This window comes from Heptranchias perlo, chromosome 18 (genome assembly GCF_035084215.1).
Source record: "Heptranchias perlo isolate sHepPer1 chromosome 18, sHepPer1.hap1, whole genome shotgun sequence".
Taxonomy (NCBI): domain Eukaryota; kingdom Metazoa; phylum Chordata; class Chondrichthyes; order Hexanchiformes; family Hexanchidae; genus Heptranchias; species Heptranchias perlo.
Genome location: NC_090342.1, coordinates 58,934,757 through 58,958,631, shown reverse-complemented (window position 1 = coordinate 58,958,631; position 23,875 = coordinate 58,934,757). Strand labels below are relative to the sequence as shown.

The window sequence follows — 23,875 nt, the reverse complement described above, 5'->3', positions numbered from 1 at the left end:
TCTCAAGGAGATATCTGTGCACTGACTGGTGTCTCTCAGTACCTCTCTCTCAGGGAGATTTCTGTGCATTGACTGGTGTCTCTCAGTCCCCTCCCTCTCGGGCAGATATCTGTACACAGGCTGGTGTCTCTCAGTCCGTCTCTCCCTTACGGAGATATCTGTACGCTGACTGGTGTCTCTCAGTCCCCCCTCTCTCAGGGAGACATGTGTACAATGACTGGTGTCTCACAGTCCCTTCTCTCTCAGCAAGATATCTGCACAATGACTGGTGTCTCCCAGTCCCCTCACTCCCGCAGGGAGATATCTGGACACTGACTGGTGTCTCTCAGTCCCCTCTCGCTCTCGGGGAGCTATCTGCACACTGACTGGTGTCTCTCAGTCCCTCTCCCTCAGGGAGATATCTGGACACTGACAGGTATCTCTCAGTCACCTCTCTCTCAGGGAGATATCTGTCCACTGACTGGTGTCTCTCAGTCTCCTCTCCCTCAGGGAGACTTCTGTACACTGACTGGTGTCACTCAGTCCCTTCTCTATCAAGCAGATATCTGGACACTGACTGGTGTCTCTCAGTCCCCTCTCTCTCAGGGAGATATCTGTGCACTGACAGGTGTCTCTCAGTCCCTCTCTCTCAGGGAGATTTCTGGACACTGACTGGTGTCTCTCAGTCCCCTCTCTCTCAGGAGATATCTGTTCACTGACTGGTGTCTGACAGTCCCTCTCTCTCAGGGAGATATCTGTACACTGACTGATGTCTCTCAGTCTCCTCTCCCGCATGGAGATATCTGTACACTGACTGGTGTCTCTCAGTCCCCACTATCCCTCAGGGAGACATCTGACTGCATTCTCTCAGACCTTCTTTCTCTCAGGGAGATATCTGTGCAGTGACTAGTGTCTCTCAGTCTCTCTCCCCCTCAGGGAGATATCTGTCCACTGACAGGTGTCTCTCAGTCCCGCTCTCTCAGGGAGATATCTGTTCACTGACTGATGTCCTTCAGTTACTCTTTCAGGGAGATATCTGTGCACTGACTGGTGTCTCTCAGTCCCTCTGTCGAAGGGAGACATCTGTGCACTGACTGGTGTGTCTCAGTCCCACTCTCTCAGGAAGATATCTGTACACTGGCAGGTGTCTCTCAGTCCCCTCTCTCTCGGGGAGATATCTGTACACCAACTGGTATCTCTCAGTCCCCTCTCTCTCAGGGAGATATCTGTACACTGACTGGTGTCTCTCAGTCCCTCTCTCTCAGGTAGATATCTGTACACTGACTGGTGTCTCTCAGTCCCTCTCTCTCAGGGAGATATCTGTACACTGGCTGGTGTGTCTCAGTCCCTCTCTCAGGATGATATCTGTACACTGACTGGTGTCTCTCAGTCCCTCTCTCTCAGGGAGATATCTGTATACTGACTGGTGTCTCTCAGTCCATCCCTCTCAGAGAGATTTCTGTGCACTGACTGGTGTCACTCAGTCCCCTCTCTCAGGGAGATATCGGGACACTGACTGATGTCTCTCAGTCCCTCTCTCTCCCTCAGTGAGATATCTGTCCACTGACTGGTGTCTCTCAGTCCACTCTCTCCCTCAGGGAGACATCTGACTGCTTTCTCTCAGACCTTCTATCTCTCAGTGAGATATCTGTCCACTGACTAGTGTCTCTCAGTCTCACTCTCACTGAGGGAGATATCTGTCCACTGGCTGGTGTCTCTCAGTCCCTCTCTCTCAGGGAGGTATCTGCACACTGACTGGTGTCCTTCAGTTCCTCTCTCAGGGAGGTATCTGTACACTGACTGGTGTGTCTCAGTCCCACTCTCTCAGGAAGATATCTGTACACTGACTGGTGTCTCTCAGTCCCCTCTCTCTCAGGGAGATATCTGTGCACTAACTGGATTCTCTCAGTCCCCTCTCTCTCAGGGAGATTTCCGTGCACTGACTGGTGTCTCTCAGTCCCTCTCTCTCTCAGGGAGATATCTGTACACTGACTGGTGTCTCTCAGTCCTCTCTCTCAGGGAGATGTCTGTGCACTGACTGGTGTCACTCAGTCCCCTCTCTCAGGGAGATATCGGTACACTGCCTGGTGTCTCTCAGTCCCTCTCTCTCAGGGAGATATCTGTTCACTTACTGATGTCCTTCAGTTCCTCTCTCAGGGACATATCTGTACACTAACTGGTGTCTCTCAGTCCCTCACTCTCCCTCAGTGAGATATCTGTCCACTGACTGGTGTCTCTCAGGGAGAGATTTGACTCCCTCAGGGAGACATTTGACTGCTTTCTCTCAGACCTTCTGTCTCTCAGGGAGATATCTGTGTAGTGACGAGTGTCTCTCAGTCTCTCTCCCCCTCAGGGAGATATCTGTCAACTGACTGGTATCACTCAGTCCCTCTCTCTCAGGGAGGTATCTGTACTCTGACAGGTGTCTCTCAGTCCCTCTCTCTCAGGGAGATATCTGTACACTGACTGGTGTCTCTCAGGGAGCTTTCTGTACACTAACTGGTGTCACTGAGTCCCTCACTCTCAGGGAGATTTCTGTGCACTGACTGGTGTCACTCAGTCCCCTCGCTCTCTGGGAGATTTCTGTACACTGACTGGTGTCTCTCAGTCCCTCTCTCTCAGGAAGATATCTGTACACTGACTGGTGTATCTCAGGGAGCTTTCTGTACACTAACTGGTGTAACTGAGTCCCTCTCTCTCAGGGAGATTTCTGTGCACTGACTGGTGTCACTCAGTCCCCTCGCTCTCTGGGAGATTTCTGTACACTGACTGGTGTCACTCAGTCCCCTCTCTCTCAGGGAGATTTCCGTACACTGACTGGTGTCACTCAGTCCCCTCTATCTCAGGGAGATATCTGTACACTGACTGGTGTGTCTCAGTCCCACTCTCTCAGGAAGATATCTGTACACTGGCAGGTGTCTCTCAGTCCCCTCTCTGTCGGGGAGATATCTGTGCACTGACTGGTGTCTCTCAGTCCCCTCTCTCTCGGGGAGATATCTGTACACTGACTGGTGTCTCTCAGTCCCCTCTCTCTCAGGGAGATATCTGTGCACTAACTGGATTCTCTCAGTCCCCTCTCTCTCAGGGAGATATCTGTGCACTGACTGGTGTCTCTCAGTCCCCTCTCTCTCAGGGAGATATCTGTGCACTGACAGGTGTCTCTCAGTCCCTCACTCTCAGGGAGATTTCTGGACACTGACTGGTGTCTCTCAGTCCCCTCTCTCTCAGGGAGATCAGTTCACTGACTGGTGTCTGTCAGTCCCTCTCTCTCAGGGAGATATCTGCACACTGACTGATGTCTCTTAGTCCCTCTCTCTCAGGGAGATATCTGCACACTGACTGGTGTGTCTCAGTCCCTCTCTCTCAGGAAGATATCTGTACACTGACTGGTGTCTCTCAGTCTCCTCTCCCGCATGGAGATATCTGTACACTGACTGGTGTCTCTCAGTCCCCACTATCCCTCAGTGAGATATCTGTACACTGACTGGTGTCACTCAGTCCACCCTCTCCCTCAGGGAGACATCTGACTGCATTCTCTCAGACCTTCTTTCTCTCAGGGAGATATCTGTGCAGTGACTAGTGTCTCTCAGTCTCTCTCCCGCTCAGGGAGATATCTGTCCACTGACAGGTGTCTCTCAGTCCCTCTCTCTCAGGGAGATATCTGTTCACTGACTGATGTCCTTCAGTTCCTCTTTCAGGGAGATATCTGTGCACTGACTGGTGTCTCTCAGTCTCACTCTCACTGAGGGAGATATCTGTCCACTGGCTGGTGTCTCTCAGTCCCTCTCTCTCAGGGAGGTATCTGCACACTGACTGGTGTCCTTCAGTTCCTCTCTCAGGGAGATATCTGTACACTAACTGGTATCTCTCAGTCCCCTCTCTCTCGGGGAGATATCTGTACACTGACTGGTGTGTCTCAGTCCCACTCTCTCAGAAAGATATCTGTGCACTGGCAGGTGTCTCTCAGTCCCCTCACTGTCGGGGAGATATCTGTGCACTGACTGGTGTCTCTCAGTCCCCTCTCTCTCGGGGAGATATCTGTACACTGACTGGTGTCTCTCAGTCCCCTCACTCTCAGGGAGATATCTGTGCACTAACTGGATTCTCTCAGTCCCCTCTCTCTCAGGGAGATATCTGTGCACTGACTGGTGTCTCTCAGTCCTCTCTCTCAGGGAGATGTCTGTGCACTGACTGGTGTCTCTCAGTCCTCTCTCTCAGGGAGATGTCTGTGCACTGACTGGTGTCACTCAGTCCCCTCTCTCAGGGAGATATCGGTACACTGCCAGGTGTCTCTCAGTCCCTCTCTCTCAGGGAGATATCTGTTCACTGACTGATGTCCTTCAGTTCCTCTCTCAGGGACATATCTGTACACTAACTGGTATCTCTCAGACCCCTCTCTCTCAGGGAGATATCTGTCCACTGACTGGTGTCTCTCAGTCCACTCTCTCCCTCAGGGAGACATCTGACTGCTTTCTCTCAGACCTTCTATCTCTCAGGGAGATATCTGTGCAGTGACGAGTGTCTCTCAGTCTCTCTCCCCCTCAGGGAGATATCTGTCAACTGACTGGTGCCACTCAGTCCCCTCGCTCTCTGGGAGATTTCTGTACACTGACTGGTGTCTCTCAGTCCCTCTCTCTCAGGAAGATATCTGTGCACTGACTGGTGTCTCTCAGGGAGCTTTCTGTACACTAACTGGTGTCACTGAGTCCCTCTCTCTCAGGGAGATATCTCGACACTGACTGGTGTCTCTCAGTCCCCTCTCTCTCAGGGAGATTTCCGTACACTGACTGGTGTCTCGCAGGGAGATTTCTGTACACTGACTGGTGTCACTCAGTCCCCTCTATCTCAGGGAGATATCTGTACACTGACTGGTATCTCTCAATACCCACTCTCTCTCAGGAAGATATCTGTGCACTGAATGGTGTCTCTCAGTCTCCTCTCTCTCAGGGAGATTTCTGTACACTGACTGGTGTCTCTCAGTCCCTCTCTCCCTTACGGAGATATCTGTACGCTGACTGGTGTCTCTCACTCCTCTCTCTCTCAAGCAGATATCTGGACACTGACTGGTGTCTCTCAGTCCCCTCTCTCTCAGGGAGATATCTGTGCACTGACAGGTGTCTCTCAGTCCCTCTCTCCCTTACGGAGATATCTGTACGCTGACTGGTGTCTCTCAGTCCCCTCTCTCTCAGGGAGATATCTGAACATGGACTGGTGTCTCTCAGTCCCCCCTCTCTCAGGGAGACATCTGTACAATGACTGATGTCTCTCAGTCCCTCTCTCCCTCAGGGAGATATCTGTCCACTGGCTGGTGTCTCTCAGTCCCTCTCTCTCAGGGAGGTATCTGCGCACTGACTGGTGTCTCTCAGTCCCCTCTCTCTCACGGAGATATCTGTGCACTAACTGGTATCTCTCACTCCCCTCTCTCTCAGGGAGATATCTGTTCACTGAGTGATGTCCTTCAGTTCGTCTCTCAGGGAGATATCAGCACACTGTCTGGTGTCTCTCAGTCCCCTCTCTCTCAGGAAGATATCTGGACACTGACTGGTGTCTCTCAGTTCCCTCTCTCTCAGGGAGATATCTGTACAGTCACTGGTATCTCTCAGTCCCCTCTCTCTCAGGGAGATATCTGTGCACTGACTGGTGTCTCTCAGTCCCTCTCTCTCAGGGAGATTTCCGTGCACTGACTGGTGTCACTCAGTCCCCTCTCTCTCAGGGAGATATCTGAACAATGACTGGTGTCCCTCAGTCCCTCTCTCCCTTAGGGAGATATCTGTACGCTGACTGGTGTCTCTCAGTCACCCCTCTCTCAGGGAGACATCTGTACACTGACTGGTGTCTCTCAGTCCCCTCTCTCTCAGGGAGATATCTGTGTACTGACTGGTGTCTCTCAGCCTCTCTCTCCCTGAGGGAGATATCTGTGCACTGACTGGTGTGTCTCAGTCCCTCTCTCTCAGGGAGATATCTTTTCACTGACTGATGTCCTTCAGTTCCTCTTTCAGGGAGATTTCTGTGCACTGACTGGTGTCTCTCAGTCCCTCTCTCTCAGGAGGATATCTCGACACTGGCAGGTGTCTCTCAGTCCCCTCTCGATCGGGGAGATATCTGTACAATAACTGGTGTCTCTCAGTCCCGATCTCTCAGGGAGATATCTGTACACTGACTGGTGTCTCTCAGTCCCTCTCTCTCAGGGAGATATCTGTACAGTCACTGGTATCTCTCAGTCCCCTCTCTCTCAGGGAGATATCTGTGCACTGACTGGTGTCTCTCAGTCCCTCTCTCTCAGGGAGATTTCCGTGCACTGACTGGTGTCACTCAGTCCCCTCTCTCTCAGGGAGATATCTGAACAATGACTGGTGTCCCTCAGTCCCTCTCTCCCTTAGGGAGATATCTGTACGCTGACTGGTGTCTCTCAGTCACCCCTCTCTCAGGGAGACATCTGTACACTGACTGGTGTCTCTCAGTCCCCTCTCTCTCAGGGAGATATCTGTGTACTGACTGGTGTCTCTCAGCCTCTCTCTCCCTGAGGGAGATATCTGTGCACTGACTGGTGTGTCTCAGTCCCTCTCTCTCAGGGAGATATCTTTTCACTGACTGATGTCCTTCAGTTCCTCTTTCAGGGAGATTTCTGTGCACTGACTGGTGTCTCTCAGTCCCTCTCTCTCAGGAGGATATCTCGACACTGGCAGGTGTCTCTCAGTCCCCTCTCGATCGGGGAGATATCTGTACAATAACTGGTGTCTCTCAGTCCCGATCTCTCAGGGAGATATCTGTACACTGACTGGTGTCTCTCAGTCCCTCTCTCTCAGGGAGATTTCTGTACATTGACTGGTGTCTCTCAGTCCCTCTCTCTCAGGGAGATTTCCGTACACTGACTGGTGTCTCTCAGTCCCCTCTCTCTCAGGCAGATATCTGCACACTGACTGGTGTCTCTCAGGGAGATTTCAGGACATTGACTGGTGTCTCTCAGTCCCTCTCTCTCAGGGAGATTTCCGTGCACTGACTGGTGTCACTCAGTCCCCTCTCTCTCAGGGAGATATCTGAACAATGACTGGTGTCCCTCAGTCCCTCTCTCCCTTAGGGAGATATCTGTACGCTGACTGGTGTCTCTCAGTCCCCCCTCTCTCAGGGAGACATCTGTACACTGACTGGTGTCTCTCAGTCCCCTCTCTCTCAGGGAGATATCTGTGTACTGACTGGTGTCTCTCAGCCTCTCTCCCCCTGAGGGAGATATCTGTGCACTGACTGGTGTGTCTCAGTCCCTCTCTCTCAGGGAGATATCTTTTCACTGACTGATGTCCTTCAGTTCCTCTTTCAGGGAGATATCCGTACACTGACTGGTGTCTCTCAGTCCTCTCTCTCTCAGGGAGATATCCGTACACTGACTGGTGTCTCTCAGTCCTCTCTCTCTCAGGGAGATATCTGTACACTGACTGGTGTCTCTCAGTCCTCTCTCTCAGGGAGATATCTGTGTACTGACTGGTGTGTCTCAGTCCCTCTGTCTCAGAGAGATATCTGTACACTGACTGGTGTCCCTCAGTCCCTCTCTCCCTTCCGGTGATATCTGGACGCTGACTGGTGTCTCTCAATCCCCTCTCTCTCAGGAAGATTTCTGTACATTGACTGGTGTCTCTCAGTCCCCTCTCTCTCAGGGAGATATCTGTTCACTGACTGGTGTCTCTCAGTCCCCTCTCTCTCAGGGAGATATCTGTTCACTGACTGGTGTCTCTCAGTCCCTCTCTCTCAGGGAGATATCTGTGTACTGACTGGTGTCACTCAGTCCCCTCGCTCTCTGGGAGATTTCTGCACACTGACTGGTGTCTCTCAGTCCCTCTCTCTCAGGAAGATATCTGCACACTGACTGGTGTCTCTCAGGGAGCTTTCTGTGCACCAACTGGTGTCACTGAGTCCCTCTCTCTCAGGGAGATTTCTGTGCACTGACTGGTGTCACTCAGTCCCCTCGCTCTCTGGGAGATTTCTGTACACTGACTGGTGTCACTCAGTCCCCTCTCTCTCAGGGAGATATCTGTGCACTGACTGGTGTCTCTCAGTCCCCTCTCTCTCAGGGAGATTTCCGTACACTGACTGGTGTCTCTCAGGGAGATTTCTGTACACTGACTGATGTCACTCAGTCCCCTCTATCTCAGGGAGATATCTGTACACTGACTGGTATCTCTCAATTCCCACTCTCTCTCAGGAAGATATCTGGACACTGACTGGTGTCTCTCAGTCCCCTCTCCCTCAGGGAGATATCTGCACACTGTCTGGTGTCTCTCAGTCCCCTCTCTCTCAGGGAGATATCTGTACACTCACTGGTATCTCTCAGTCCCCTCTCTCTCAGGGAGATATCTGTACACTCACTGGTATCTCTAAGTCCCCTCTCTCTCAGGGAGATATCTGTGCACTGACTGGTGTCTCTCAGTCCCTTTCTCTCAGGGAGATTTCTGTACATTGACTGGTGTCTCTCAGTCCCTCTCTCTCAGGGAGATTTCCGTACACTGACTGCTGTCTCTCAGTCCCCTCTCTCTCAGGCAGATATCTGCACACTGACTGGTGTCTCTCAGGGAGATTTCAGTACATTGACTGGTGTCTCTCAGTCCCTCTCTCTCAGGGAGATTTCCGTGCACTGACTGGTGTCACTCAGTCCCTCTCTCTCAGGGAGATTTCCGTGCACTGACTGGTGTCACTCAGTCCCCTCTCTCTCAGGGAGATATCTGTACACTGACTGGTGTCTCTCAGTCCCTCTCTCTCAGGGAGATTTCCGTGCACTGACTGGTGTCACTCAGTCCCCTCTCTCTCAGGGAGATATCTGTACAATGACTGGTGTCTCTCAGTCCCTCTCTCTCAGGGAGATTTCCGTGCACTGACTGGTGTCACTCAGTCCCCTCTCTCTCAGGGAGATAGCTCTACACTGACTGGTGTCTCTCAGTCCCCTCTCTCTCAGGGAGATATCTGTACACTGACTGGTGTCTCTCAGTCCTCTCTCTCAGGGAGATATCTGTGTACTGACTGGTGTGTCTCAGTCCCTCTGTCTCAGAGAGATATCTGTACACTGACTGGTGTCCCTCAGTCCCTCTCTCCCTTCCGGTGATATCTGGACGCTGACTGGTGTCTCTCAATCCCCTCTCTCTCAGGAAGATTTCTGTACATTGACTGGTGTCTCTCAGTCCCCTCTCTCTCAGGGAGATATCTGTTCACTGACTGGTGTCTCTCAGTCCCCTCTCTCTCAGGGAGATATCTGTACACTGACTGGTGGCTCTCAGTCCCTCTCTCTCAGGGAGATAGCTGTACACTGACTGGTGTCTCTCAGTCCCTCTCTCTCAGGAAGATATCTGTGCACTGACTGGTGTCTCTCAGGGAGCTTTCTGTGCACCAACTGGTGTCACTGAGTCCCTCTCTCTCAGGGAGATTTCTGTGCACTGACTGGTGTAACTCAGTCCCCTCGCTCTCTGGGAGATTTCTGTGCACTGACTGGTGTCACTCAGTCCCCTCTCTCTCAGGGAGATATCTGTACACTGACTGGTGTCTCTCAGTCCCCTCTCTCTCAGGGAGATTTCCGTACACTGACTGGTGTCTCTCAGGGAGATTTCTGTACACTGACTGATGTCACTCAGTCCCCTCTATCTCAAGCAGATATCTGGACACTGACTGGTGTCTCTCAGTCCCCTCTCCCTCAGGGAGATATCTGCACACTGTCTGGTGTCTCTCAGTCCCCTCTCTCTCAGGAAGATATCTGGACACTGACTGGTGTCTCTCAGTCCCCTCTCTCTCAGGGAGATATCTGTACACTCACTGGTATCTCTAAGTCCCCTCTCTCTCAGGGAGATATCTGTGCACTGACTGGTGTCTCTCAGTCCCTTTCTCTCAGGGAGATTTCTGTACATTGACTGCTGTCTCTCAGTCCCCTCTCTCTCAGGCAGATATCTGCACACTGACTGGTGTCTCTCAGTCCCCTCTCCCTCAGGGAGATATCTGCACACTGTCTGGTGTCTCTCAGTCCCCTCTCTCTCAGGGAGATATCTGTCCACTGGCTGGTGTCTCTCAGTCCCTCTCTCTCAGGGAGGTATCTGCGCACTGACTGGTGTCTCTCAGTCCCCTCTCTCTCACGGAGATATCTGTGCACTAACTGGTATCTCTCACTCCCCTCTCTCTCAGGGAGATATCTGTTCACTGAGTGATGTCCTTCAGTTCGTCTCTCAGGGAGATATCAGCACACTGTCTGGTGTCTCTCAGTCCCCTCTCTCTCAGGAAGATATCTGGACACTGACTGGTGTCTCTCAGTTCCCTCTCTCTCAGGGATATATCTGTACAGTCACTGGTATCTCTCAGTCCCCTCTCTCTCAGGGAGATATCTGTGCACTGACTGGTGTCTCTCAGTCCCTCTCTCTCAGGGAGATTTCCGTGCACTGACTGGTGTCACTCAGTCCCCTCTCTCTCAGGGAGATATCTGAACAATGACTGGTGTCCCTCAGTCCCTCTCTCCCTTAGGGAGATATCTGTACGCTGACTGGTGTCTCTCAGTCACCCCTCTCTCAGGGAGACATCTGTACACTGACTGGTGTCTCTCAGTCCCCTCTCTCTCAGGGAGATATCTGTGTACTGACTGGTGTCACTCAGTCCCCTCGCTCTCTGGGAGATTTCTGCACACTGGCTGGTGTCTCTCAGTCCCTCTCTCTCAGGAAGATATCTGCACACTGACTGGTGTCTCTCAGGGAGCTTTCTGTGCACCAACTGGTGTCACTGAGTCCCTCTCTCTCAGGGAGATTTCTGTGCACTGACTGGTGTCACTCAGTCCCCTCGCTCTCTGGGAGATTTCTGTACACTGACTGGTGTCACTCAGTCCCCTCTCTCTCAGGGAGATATCTGTGCACTGACTGGTGTCTCTCAGTCCCCTCTCTCTCAGGGAGATTTCCGTACACTGACTGGTGTCTCTCAGGGAGATTTCTGTACACTGACTGATGTCACTCAGTCCCCTCTATCTCAGGGAGATATCTGTACACTGACTGATATCTCTCAATTCCCACTCTCTCTCAGGAAGATATCTGGACACTGACTGGTGTCTCTCAGTCCCCTCTCCCTCAGGGAGATATCTGCACACTGTCTGGTGTCTCTCAGTCCCCTCTCTCTCAGGGAGATATCTGTACACTCACTGGTATCTCTCAGTCCCCTCTCTCTCAGGGAGATATCTGTACACTCACTGGTATCTCTAAGTCCCCTCTCTCTCAGGGAGATATCTGTGCACTGACTGGTGTCTCTCAGTCCCTTTCTCTCAGGGAGATTTCTGTACATTGACTGGTGTCTCTCAGTCCCTCTCTCTCAGGGAGATTTCCGTACACTGACTGCTGTCTCTCAGTCCCCTCTCTCTCAGGCAGATATCTGCACACTGACTGGTGTCTCTCAGGGAGATTTCAGTACATTGACTGGTGTCTCTCAGTCCCTCTCTCTCAGGGAGATTTCCGTGCACTGACTGGTGTCACTCAGTCCCTCTCTCTCAGGGAGATTTCCGTGCACTGACTGGTGTCACTCAGTCCCCTCTCTCTCAGGGAGATATCTGTACACTGACTGGTGTCTCTCAGTCCCTCTCTCTCAGGGAGATTTCCGTGCACTGACTGGTGTCACTCAGTCCCCTCTCTCTCAGGGAGATATCTGTACAATGACTGGTGTCTCTCAGTCCCTCTCTCTCAGGGAGATTTCCGTGCACTGACTGGTGTCACTCAGTCCCCTCTCTCTCAGGGAGATAGCTGTACACTGACTGGTGTCTCTCAGTCCCCTCTCTCTCAGGGAGATATCTGTACACTGACTGGTGTCTCTCAGTCCTCTCTCTCAGGGAGATATCTGTGTACTGACTGGTGTGTCTCAGTCCCTCTGTCTCAGAGAGATATCTGTACACTGACTGGTGTCCCTCAGTCCCTCTCTCCCTTCCGGTGATATCTGGACGCTGACTGGTGTCTCTCAATCCCCTCTCTCTCAGGAAGATTTCTGTACATTGACTGGTGTCTCTCAGTCCCCTCTCTCTCAGGGAGATATCTGTTCACTGACTGGTGTCTCTCAGTCCCCTCTCTCTCAGGGAGATATCTGTACACTGACTGGTGGCTCTCAGTCCCTCTCTCTCAGGGAGATAGCTGTACACTGACTGGTGTCTCTCAGTCCCTCTCTCTCAGGAAGATATCTGTACACTGACTGGTGTCTCTCAGGGAGCTTTCTGTGCACCAACTGGTGTCACTGAGTCCCTCTCTCTCAGGGAGATTTCTGTGCACTGACTGGTGTAACTCAGTCCCCTCGCTCTCTGGGAGATTTCTGTACACTGACTGGTGTCACTCAGTCCCCTCTCTCTCAGGGAGATATCTGTACACTGACTGGTGTCTCTCAGTCCCCTCTCTCTCAGGGAGATTTCCGTACACTGACTGGTGTCTCTCAGGGAGATTTCTGTACACTGACTGATGTCACTCAGTCCCCTCTATCTCAAGCAGATATCTGGACACTGACTGGTGTCTCTCAGTCCCCTCTCCCTCAGGGAGATATCTGCACACTCACTGGTATCTCTAAGTCCCCTCTCTCTCAGGGAGATATCTGTGCACTGACTGGTGTCTCTCAGTCCCTTTCTCTCAGGGAGATTTCTGTACATTGACTGGTGTCTCTCAGTCCCTCTCTCTCAGGGAGATTTCCGTACACTGACTGCTGTCTCTCAGTCCCCTCTCTCTCAGGCAGATATCTGCACACTGACTGGTGTCTCTCAGTCCCCTCTCCCTCAGGGAGATATCTGCACACTGTCTGGTGTCTCTCAGTCCCCTCTCTCTCAGGGAGATATCTGTCCACTGGCTGGTGTCTCTCAGTCCCTCTCTCTCAGGGAGGTATCTGCGCACTGACTGGTGTCTCTCAGTCCCCTCTCTCTCACGGAGATATCTGTGCACTAACTGGTATCTCTCACTCCCCTCTCTCTCAGGGAGATATCTGTTCACTGAGTGATGTCCTTCAGTTCGTCTCTCAGGGAGATATCAGCACACTGTCTGGTGTCTCTCAGTCCCCTCTCTCTCAGGAAGATATCTGGACACTGACTGGTGTCTCTCAGTTCCCTCTCTCTCAGGGAGATATCTGTACAGTCACTGGTATCTCTCAGTCCCCTCTCTCTCAGGGAGATATCTGTGCACTGACTGGTGTCTCTCAGTCCCTCTCTCTCAGGGAGATTTCCGTGCACTGACTGGTGTCACTCAGTCCCCTCTCTCTCAGGGAGATATCTGAACAATGACTGGTGTCCCTCAGTCCCTCTCTCCCTTAGGGAGATATCTGTACGCTGACTGGTGTCTCTCAGTCACCCCTCTCTCAGGGAGACATCTGTACACTGACTGGTGTCTCTCAGTCCCCTCTCTCTCAGGGAGATATCTGTGTACTGACTGGTGTCTCTCAGCCTCTCTCTCCCTGAGGGAGATATCTGTGCACTGACTGGTGTGTCTCAGTCCCTCTCTCTCAGGGAGATATCTTTTCACTGACTGATGTCCTTCAGTTCCTCTTTCAGGGAGATTTCTGTGCACTGACTGGTGTCTCTCAGTCCCTCTCTCTCAGGAAGATATCTCGACACTGGCAGGTGTCTCTCAGTCCCCTCTCGATCGGGGAGATATCTGTACAATAACTGGTGTCTCTCAGTCCCGATCTCTCAGGGAGATATCTGTACACTGACTGGTGTCTCTCAGTCCCTCTCTCTCAGGGAGATTTCTGTACATTGACTGGTGTCTCTCAGTCCCTCTCTCTCAGGGAGATTTCCGTACACTGACTGGTGTCTCTCAGTCCCCTCTCTCTCAGGCAGATATCTGCACACTGACTGGTGTCTCTCAGGGAGATTTCAGGACATTGACTGGTGTCTCTCAGTCCCTCTCTCTCAGGGAGATTTCCGTGCACTGACTGGTGTCACTCAGTCCCCTCTCTCTCAGGGAGATATCTGAACAATGACTGGTGTCCCTCAGTCCCTCTCTCCCTTAGGGAGATATCTGTACGCTGACTGGTGTCTCTCAGTCCCCCCTCTCTCAGGGAGACATCTGTACACTGACTGGTGTCTCTCAGTCCCCTCTCTCTCAGGGAGATATCTGTGTACTGACTGGTGTCTCTCAGCCTCTCTCCCCCTGAGGGAGATATCTGTGCACTGACTGGTGTGTCTCAGTCCCTCTCTCTCAGGGAGATATCTTTTCACTGACTGATGTCCTTCAGTTCCTCTTTCAGGGAGATATCCGTACACTGACTGGTGTCTCTCAGTCCTCTCTCTCTCAGGGAGATATCTGTACACTGACTGGTGTCTCTCAGTCCCTCTCTCTCAGGAAGATATCTCTACACTGGCAGGTGTCTCTCAGTCCCCTCTCGATCGGGGAGATATCTGTACACTGATTGGTGTCTCTCAGTCCCTATCTCTCAGGGAGATATCTGTACACTGACTGGTGTCTCTCAGTCCCCTCTCTCTCAGGGAGATATCTGTACACTGACTGGTGTCTCTCAGTCCTCTCTCTCAGGGAGATATCTGTGTACTGACTGGTGTGTCTCAGTCCCTCTGTCTCAGAGAGATATCTGTACACTGACTGGTGTCCCTCAGTCCCTCTCTCCCTTCCGGTGATATCTGGACGCTGACTGGTGTCTCTCAATCCCCTCTCTCTCAGGAAGATTTCTGTACATTGACTGGTGTCTCTCAGTCCCCTCTCTCTCAGGGAGATATCTGTTCACTGACTGGTGTCTCTCAGTCCCCTCTCTCTCAGGGAGATATCTGTTCACTGACTGGTGTCTCTCAGTCCCTCTCTCTCAGGGAGATATCTGTGTACTGACTGGTGTCACTCAGTCCCCTCGCTCTCTGGGAGATTTCTGCACACTGGCTGGTGTCTCTCAGTCCCTCTCTCTCAGGAAGATATCTGCACACTGACTGGTGTCTCTCAGGGAGCTTTCTGTGCACCAACTGGTGTCACTGAGTCCCTCTCTCTCAGGGAGATTTCTGTGCACTGACTGGTGTCACTCAGTCCCCTCGCTCTCTGGGAGATTTCTGTACACTGACTGGTGTCACTCAGTCCCCTCTCTCTCAGGGAGATATCTGTGCACTGACTGGTGTCTCTCAGTCCCCTCTCTCTCAGGGAGATTTCCGTACACTGACTGGTGTCTCTCAGGGAGATTTCTGTACACTGACTGATGTCACTCAGTCCCCTCTATCTCAGGGAGATATCTGTACACTGACTGGTATCTCTCAATTCCCACTCTCTCAGGAAGATATCTGGACACTGACTGGTGTCTCTCAGTCCCCTCTCCCTCAGGGAGATATCTGCACACTGTCTGGTGTCTCTCAGTCCCCTCTCTCTCAGGGAGATATCTGTACACTCACTGGTATCTCTCAGTCCCCTCTCTCTCAGGGAGATATCTGTACACTCACTGGTATCTCTAAGTCCCCTCTCTCTCAGGGAGATATCTGTGCACTGACTGGTGTCTCTCAGTCCCTTTCTCTCAGGGAGATTTCTGTACATTGACTGGTGTCTCTCAGTCCCTCTCTCTCAGGGAGATTTCCGTACACTGACTGCTGTCTCTCAGTCCCCTCTCTCTCAGGCAGATATCTGCACACTGACTGGTGTCTCTCAGGGAGATTTCCGTGCACTGACTGGTGTCACTCAGTCCCTCTCTCTCAGGGAGATTTCCGTGCACTGACTGGTGTCACTCAGTCCCCTCTCTCTCAGGGAGATATCTGTACACTGACTGGTGTCTCTCAGTCCCTCTCTCTCAGGGAGATTTCCGTGCACTGACTGGTGTCACTCAGTCCCCTCTCTCTCAGGGAGATATCTGTACAATGACTGGTGTCTCTCAGTCCCTCTCTCTCAGGGAGATTTCCGTGCACTGACTGGTGTCACTCAGTCCCCTCTCTCTCAGGGAGATAGCTCTACACTGACTGGTGTCTCTCAGTCCCCTCTCTCTCAGGGAGATATCTGTACACTGACTGGTGTCTCTCAGTCCTCTCTCTCAGGGAGATATCTGTGTACTGACTGGTGTGTCTCAGTCCCTCTGTCTCAGAGAGATATCTGTACACTGACTGGTGTCCCTCAGTCCCTCTCTCCCTTCCGGTGATATCTGGACGCTGACTGGTGTCTCTCAATCCCCTCTCTCTCAGGAAGATTTCTGTACATTGACTGGTGTCTCTCAGTCCCCTCTCTCTCAGGGAGATATCTGTTCACTGACTGGTGTCTCTCAGTCCCCTCTCTCTCAGGGAGATATCTGTACACTGACTGGTGGCTCTCAGTCCCTCTCTCTCAGGGAGATAGCTGTACACTGACTGGTGTCTCTCAGTCCCTCTCTCTCAGGAAGATATCTGTACACTGACTGGTGTCTCTCAGGGAGCTTTCTGTGCACCAACTGGTGTCACTGAGTCCCTCTCTCTCAGGGAGATTTCTGTGCACTGACTGGTGTAACTCAGTCCCCTCGCTCTCTGGGAGATTTCTGTACACTGACTGGTGTCACTCAGTCCCCTCTCTCTCAGGGAGATATCTGTACACTGACTGGTGTCTCTCAGTCCCCTCTCTCTCAGGGAGATTTCCGTACACTGACTGGTGTCTCTCAGGGAGATTTCTGTACACTGACTGATGTCACTCAGTCCCCTCTATCTCAAGCAGATATCTGGACACTGACTGGTGTCTCTCAGTCCCCTCTCCCTCAGGGAGATATCTGCACACTGTCTGGTGTCTCTCAGTCCCCTCTCTCTCAGGAAGATATCTGTACACTGACTGCTGTCTCTCAGTCCCCTCTCTCTCAGGGAGATATCTGTTCACTGAGTGATGTCCTTCAGTTCGTCTCTCAGGGAGATATCTGTACACTGACTGGTGTCCCTCAGGGAGATATCTGTACACTGACTGGTGTCTCTCAGTGCCCTCTCTCTCAGGGAGATATCTGCACACTGACTGGTGTCTCTCAGTCCCCTCTCTCTCAGGGAGATATCTGTTCACTGACTGATGTCCTTCAGTTTGTCACTCAGCGAGATATCTGTACACTGACTGGTGTCTCTCAGTCCCCTCTCTCTCAGGGAGATATCTGTACATTGACTGGTGTCTCTCAGTCCCCTCTCTCTCAGGGAGATATCTGTACACTGACTGGTGTCTCTCAGTCCCCTCTCTCTCAGGGAGATATCTGTACATTGACTGGTGTCTCTCAGTCCCCTCTCTCTCAAGGAGATATCTGTACACTGGCAGGTGTCTCTCAGTCCCCCCTCTCTCGGGTATATATCTGTACACTGACTGGTGTCTCTCAGTGCCCTCTCTCTCAGGGAGATATCTGTACACTAACTGGTATCTCTCAGTGCCCTCTCTCTCGGGTATATATCTGTACACTGACTGGTGTCTCTCAGTGCCCTCTCCCTCAGTGAGATATCTGTCCACTGACTGGTGTCTCTCAGTCCACTCTCTCCCTCAGGGAGACATCTGACTGCTTTCTCTCAGACCTTCTTTCTCTCAGGGAGATATCTGTTCTCTGACTGATGTCCTTCAGTTCCTCTCTCAGGAAGGTATCTGTACACTGACTGGTGTCTCTCAGTCCCCTCTCTCCCGCAGGGAGATATCTGTACACTGACAGGTGTCCCTCGTTCCCTCTCTCCCGCAGGGAGATATCTGTACACTGACTGGTGTCTCTCGGGGAGACATCTGTACACTGACTGGTGTCTCTCAGTCCCCTCTCTCTCAGGGAGATATCTGTGCACTGTCCGGGTCTCTCCCCCCACCCCATCTCACACACACTGTCCGGGTCTCTCTCCCACCCCAACCACACACACACACACACACACACACAAACACTGTCCGGGTCTCTGTTCTTCCCTACCTGTCTCTTCTGTCCATGTGATGGCCCAGGAACGTGCTCCTCATATTTCGACAGCAACTGATTGGCTAGTAATTTGACATTGGTCTTGCGGGAAGGGTCACCATCGTCCTGGAGAGTGAAAGACAATGAGGGGTTCAGACTCTCTCCCCAAAACACACAGCACCCCGACACCAGACATGTTGTTTCAAGGCTCCCGGTCATTATGGACCAGGTCTTTGACCACCTCACACTTACAATTCTATTCAGTGCAAGAATCAGTATGGAGCTCGACGCAGTGCACCTCCCTGTTAAACACCACACGTGGGCAGGCAGCAAGCACATATCTTAGAGGCTGACAAAGGACTGTGTGGCCATTTCAAATCCAATCAGACCACTTCCAGGAATACGATTCTCTCAATGTGCAAAGGACAACAACCTGCAACAAAATAGGTAATTCTCAGATTTCCCACTCACAGCAGTCAGCACGGATCAGAGATAGAGTTACACCCAGTCCGTACCTGTCCTGGGAGTGTTTGACGGGACAGTGTAGAGGGAGCTTTACTCTGTATCTAACCCGTGCTGTACCTGCCCTGGGAGTGTTTGATGGGACAGTGTAGAGGGAGCTTTACTCTGTATCTAACCCGTGCTGTACCTGCCCTGGGAGTGTTTGATGGGACAGTGTAGAGGGAGCTTTACTCTGTATCTAACCTGTGCTGTACCTGCCCTGGGAGTGTTTGATGGGACAGTGTAGAGGGAGCTTTACTCTGTATCTAACCCGTGCTGTACCTGCCCTGGGAGTGTTTGATGGGACAGTGTAGAGGGAGCTATATTCCAAAGGGAGACGGGGAGGGGGAGGAGGAGAAGTGTGATGTGGTAGTTGTAGGGGATTCAATAATTAGGGGGACAGATAGCATCCTTTGTAAGCTGGATTGAGAGTCCCATATGGTATGTTGCATACCTGGTGCCAGGGTGAGGGACATCTTGAACCGGATCGAAAAGATATTGGAGAGGGAGGGGGAGGATCCAGTCGTTGTTGGAACCAACAACATAGGAAAGAGTAGGCAAGAGATCCTGTTCGGGGAAAAACAAGACCTCATGGGTTATAATCTCTGGATTAATACCCGAGCCATGTGCAAATTGGCGGAGGGAGAAGCAGATCAGGGAGGTGAACAGATGTCTGAAGGAGTGGTGTGGGAAGGAGGGGTTCCATTTCATGGGACACTGGCACCAGTACTGGGACAGGAAGGAGCTGGACCATTGGGACGGGCTCCAGCTGAACCAGAGTGGGACCAGGGTCCTCGCGGAAAGGATAAATAGGGCGGTCACAAGAACTTTAAATTAGCAAATGTGCGGGGAGTGCTCGGGTGGAAAAGGTAGTGGAAATAATAATTCTAAAACAAACGAGAAGGAAGAGAGTAGAGTAATAGTCAGAAATTATGCTTTAGGCACTACAGGCAAAGGGAAAACTAAAAGATGTAAAGTAATTAAATCAGGAGAGAGAAATAAGAAACGTGTGAGAAAAATAACATTAGATCAGAAGGACAGGTTATGTGTGCAGCCCAAATAAGCATTCTTTATACAAAGCTCCAATCTGTCTCTCTCTGCCTCAATCCTTCTATGATTCTACGAGACGCACGGAGTATAAGGAACAAACTGAATAAATTGCAGGCACAAATTCAACTTAGAGGGTACGACATGGTAGCCATTACTGAGACATGGTTGCAAGACGGTCAGGACTGGGAACTGAATATTCCAGGTTATAAGGTCTATAGGAAGGATGGGGAAACTGGTAGAGGGGGAGGAGTAGCCTTAGTGATTAAGAATGAAATTACTTCAATGATAAGAAAGGATATAACAAGAGGTGAGCAGGCAGTGGAGACTATAAGGGTAGAATTAAGAAATAGAAAAGGATTTAAGACTGTAGTGGGAGTTGTGTATAGGCCCCCTGGCAGCAGCTGTGAAGTGGCAGAATGTATAAATGAAGAGATGAGACAGGCATGTAGCAAAGGCAGAGTGGCTTTAATGGAGGATTTTAACTTTCATTTCGATTGGGATAAGCAGATGAGTTCATGTCAGAAAGGTAGTGAAATTCTTGAGTGTGTTCAGGAAAACTTTCTGTAACAATATGTCCTCGAACCAACAAGGGGACAGGCCATATTAGATTTAATAATGAGTAATGAGCCAGATTTAGTTTAACAGCCTAATGGTGCGAGAACATTTATCTAATAGCGATCATAATATGATCGAGTTCAACGTTGTGTTTGAAAGGGAGAAACCCGTATCAGCTACTAAGATTCTAAATTTAGGTAAGGCCGACTTCAATGGGCAAATCTGTTAATGGGTAAAATGACAGATGATCAGTGGGAGGTGTTCAAAAAGAGTTTAACATGATACAGAACCAGTTTATTCCCCAAAGGGGCAAGAACTCTAATTGCCAAACGAAAAACCAGCCCATGGACAACGAGAGGTAAGGGACCAAGATAAAATGAAAAGAAAAACGTTTCAAAAATGCAAAAAATAGCGCAGATCCTGGTGACTGGGAGAGATACAAAGAACAGCAAAGGGTGACAAAACAGATTGTAAGAGCTACAAATAGGGAATATCAAAAGAAACTTGTAAGGGATATCAAAATCAACACAATCAATTTTACAATTATATTCGGAAAAAGAGGGTCGTCAAGAGCAATGTGGGCCCCTTAAAAACTGATAATGGTGAAATTGTAAATGAAAATAAGGAAATGGCGGACATGTTAAATAATTACTTTGCATCAGTATTTACAGCAGAGGAAGATGATAACAGGCCGGACACCCCAAGGAAACGAATTTTGAATCAAGGACGGGGACTCACCATAGTTAACGTAAGCAAATTAACAGTAATGAAGAAAATAATGACACTAAAGAGAGACAAATCCCCAGGACCAGATGGTTTCCATCCCAGGGTTTTAAAGGAAGTAGGTGAGCACATTGCAGAAGCCCAAATTATAATTTTCCAAAGTTCTCTCGATTCAGGAACCGTTCCTTTAGATTGGAAAATTGCACCTCACTCCGTTATTTAAGAAAGGAGAGAGAGGGAAACCAGGGAATTATAGACCAATCAGCCTAACATCTGTTGTGGGGGAATTACTAGAGTCTATAATTAAGGATAGGGTGACTGAACACCTCGAGAATTTTCAGTTAATCAGAGAGAGCCAGCATGGATTTGTGAAAGGTAGGTCGTGCCTGACAAACCTGATTGAATTTTTTGAAGAGGTGACTAAAGTAGCGGACAGGGGAATGTCAATGGATGTTATTTATATGGACTTCCAGAAGGCATTTGATAAAGTCCCTCATAAGGGGCTATTAGCTAAAGTTGAAGCTCATGGAATGGAAGGCAAATTATTGACCTGGTTAGGAAATTGGCTGAGCGGCAGGAGACAGAGAGTAAGGATAATGGGCAGGTACTTGAATTGGCAGGATGTGACGAGTGGTGTCCCACAGGGGTCTGTGATGGGGCCTCAACTATTCACTGTATTTATTAACTATTTAGATGACGGGATAGAGAGCCACATATCCAAATTTGCCAATGATACAAAGATAGGCAGCTTTGCAAGCAGTGCAGATGGAAGCACAAAATTATAGAGAGACATTAATAGATTAAGCGAATGGGCAAAACTGTGGCAAATGGATTTCAATGTAGGCAAGTGTGAGATCATCCACTTTGGACCATAAAGGAAAGATCAGAGTACTTTCTAAATGGTGAAAAGCTCGAAACAGTGGATGTCCAAAGGGACTGAGGGGTCCATGTACATAGATCATTAAAATGTCATGGACAGGTACAGAAAATAATCAAAAAGGCTAATGGAATGCTGGCCTTTATATCTAGAGGACTAGAGTACAAGGGGGTAGAAGTAATGTTGCAGCGAAACAGCCCTGGTTAGAACTCACCTGGAGTACTGTGTTCAGTTCTGGGCACCGCACATTAGGAAGGATATAATGACCTTGGAGGGAGTGCAACGTACACTTACTCCAAGGGTTAAATTACGAGGAGAGATTACACAAACCAGGGTTGTATTCCCGAGAAATTAGAAGATTAAGGGGTGATTTGATTGAAGTTTTCAAGATATTAAGGGGAACTGATAGGGTAGATAGAAACTATTTCCGCTGGTTGGGGAGTCCAGGACAAGGGGACATTGCCTAAAAATTAGAGCCAAGACTTTCAGGAGTGAAGTTAGGAAACACTTCTACACACAAAGGGTTGGAGAAGTTTATAACTCTCATCTGCAAATGGCAGTTGATGCTAGCTCAATTGTTAATTTTAAATCTGAGATTGATAGATTATTAAGGTATATGGGGCTAAGGCGGGTAAATGGAGTTTGGTCACAGATCAGCCATGATCTCGTTGAATGGCAGAACAGGCTCAAGGGGCTAAATGGCCCACTCCTGTACCTATGTATCTAACTCGTGTTGTACCTGCCCTGGGAGTGTTTGATGGGACAGTGTAGAGGGAGCTTTACTCTGTATCTAACCCGTGCTGTACCTGCCCTGGGAGTGTTTGATGGGGCAGTGTACAGATATCACACAGGGTCAGTGTGCGGACAGAGGTCACTCTGTACACAGGGTCAGTGCGGACAGAGGTCACTCTGTACACAGGGTCAGAGGGGACAGAGGTCACTCTGTACACAGGGTCAGAGGGGACAGAGGTCACTCAGTACACAGGGTCAGAGGGGACAGAGGTCACTCTGTACACAGGGTCAGTGGGGACAGGGGTCACTCTGTACACAGGGTCAGTGAGGACAGGGGTCACTCTGAACACGGGGTCAGTGGGGACAGAGGTCACTCTGAACACAGGGTCAGTGAGGACAGAGGTCACTCTGAACACAGGGTCAGTGGGGACAGAGGTCACTCTGAACACAGGGTCAGTGGGGACAGAGGTCACTCTGAACACAGGGTCAGAGGGGACAGGGGTCACTCTGTACACAGGGTCAGTGGGGACAGAGGTCACTCTGTAAGCAGATTAAGAGTGCGGACAGGGGTCACTCTGTACACAGGGTCAGTGGGGACAGGGGTCACTCTGTACACAGGGTCAGTGGGGACAGGGGCCACTCTGGACACAGGGTCAGTGGGGACAGGGGTCACTCTGGACACAGGGTCAGTGGGGACAGGGGTCACTCTGTACACAGGGTCAGTTGGGACAGAGGTCACTCTGTACACAGGGTCAGTGGGGACAGGGGTCACTCTGTAAACAGATTAAGAGTGGGGACAGGGGTCACTCTGTACACAGGGTCAGTGGGAACTTAGGCTACTCTCGATCTGCGGGAGGGAGTAACTCACTTTTTTGCCTGGTGTCCTGGTTCTTCTCTCACGTCCTAAACTATCCTAAAATATAAAAACACAGAGAGTACTCTGTTCAACAAAGCTCAGGGGCAATTCTCTACACAAGGTCAGTGCAGTCAGGGGTCACTCAGTACACGAGGTCAGAGTGCAGACAGTGGTCACTGCACACAGGGTCAACGTAGGGACAGGGGTCACGGAGTACACAAGGTCAGAGTACGGACAGAGGTCAAACTGTACATGGGGTCAGAGTGCACGGGGTCAATCTGTACACTGGGTCAGATTGCGAACAGGGGTCAAGCAGCACACAGGGTCAGTGAGGTCAGGGGTCTATTTGCACACAGGGTCAGAGTGCAGACAGGGGTCAATCTCTACACAGCATGGAGGCCAGACGGAGTCACTGTGTACACAGGGTCAGAGGGTGGACAGGCATCAAACTGTACAGAGGGTCAGAGTGCAGACATGGGTCAATCTGTATACAGAGGCACAGTGAGGACAAGGGTCAGTCAGTACACGGGTCAGAGTGCACACAGGGGTCACTCTGATCACAGAGTTGGTGTGGACAGTCGTCACTGTATACACGGGGTCAGAGTGCGAACGGACGTCACTCTGTACACAAGATCAGAGTGCGCACGGTAGTCAATCTGTACACGGGTCAGAGGTCACTGTACACAGAGTCAGAGGGGACAAAAGTCAGACTGTACAGAGGGTCAGTGGGGACAGTGATCACTCTGTACACGGGATCAGTGGGGACAGGGGTCACTGTGTACACGGGGTCAGTGGGGACAGGGGTCACT

The 23,875-nt window shown here is 50.7% G+C and overlaps 1 protein-coding gene across 1 annotated transcript in view; it reads right to left on the bottom strand.

Annotated features, from left to right (window-relative positions):
- LOC137334476 (F-actin-monooxygenase mical2-like) overlaps window positions 1-23,875 on the bottom strand; it is a 140,392-nt gene that overhangs the window by 31,434 nt on the left and 85,083 nt on the right. Inside the window, exon 4 of the mRNA XM_067999156.1 lies at window positions 17,791-17,898. Within this exon, the coding sequence (XP_067855257.1) occupies window positions 17,791-17,898 (108 nt within the window). The remainder of the gene's footprint in view (window positions 1-17,790; window positions 17,899-23,875) is intronic.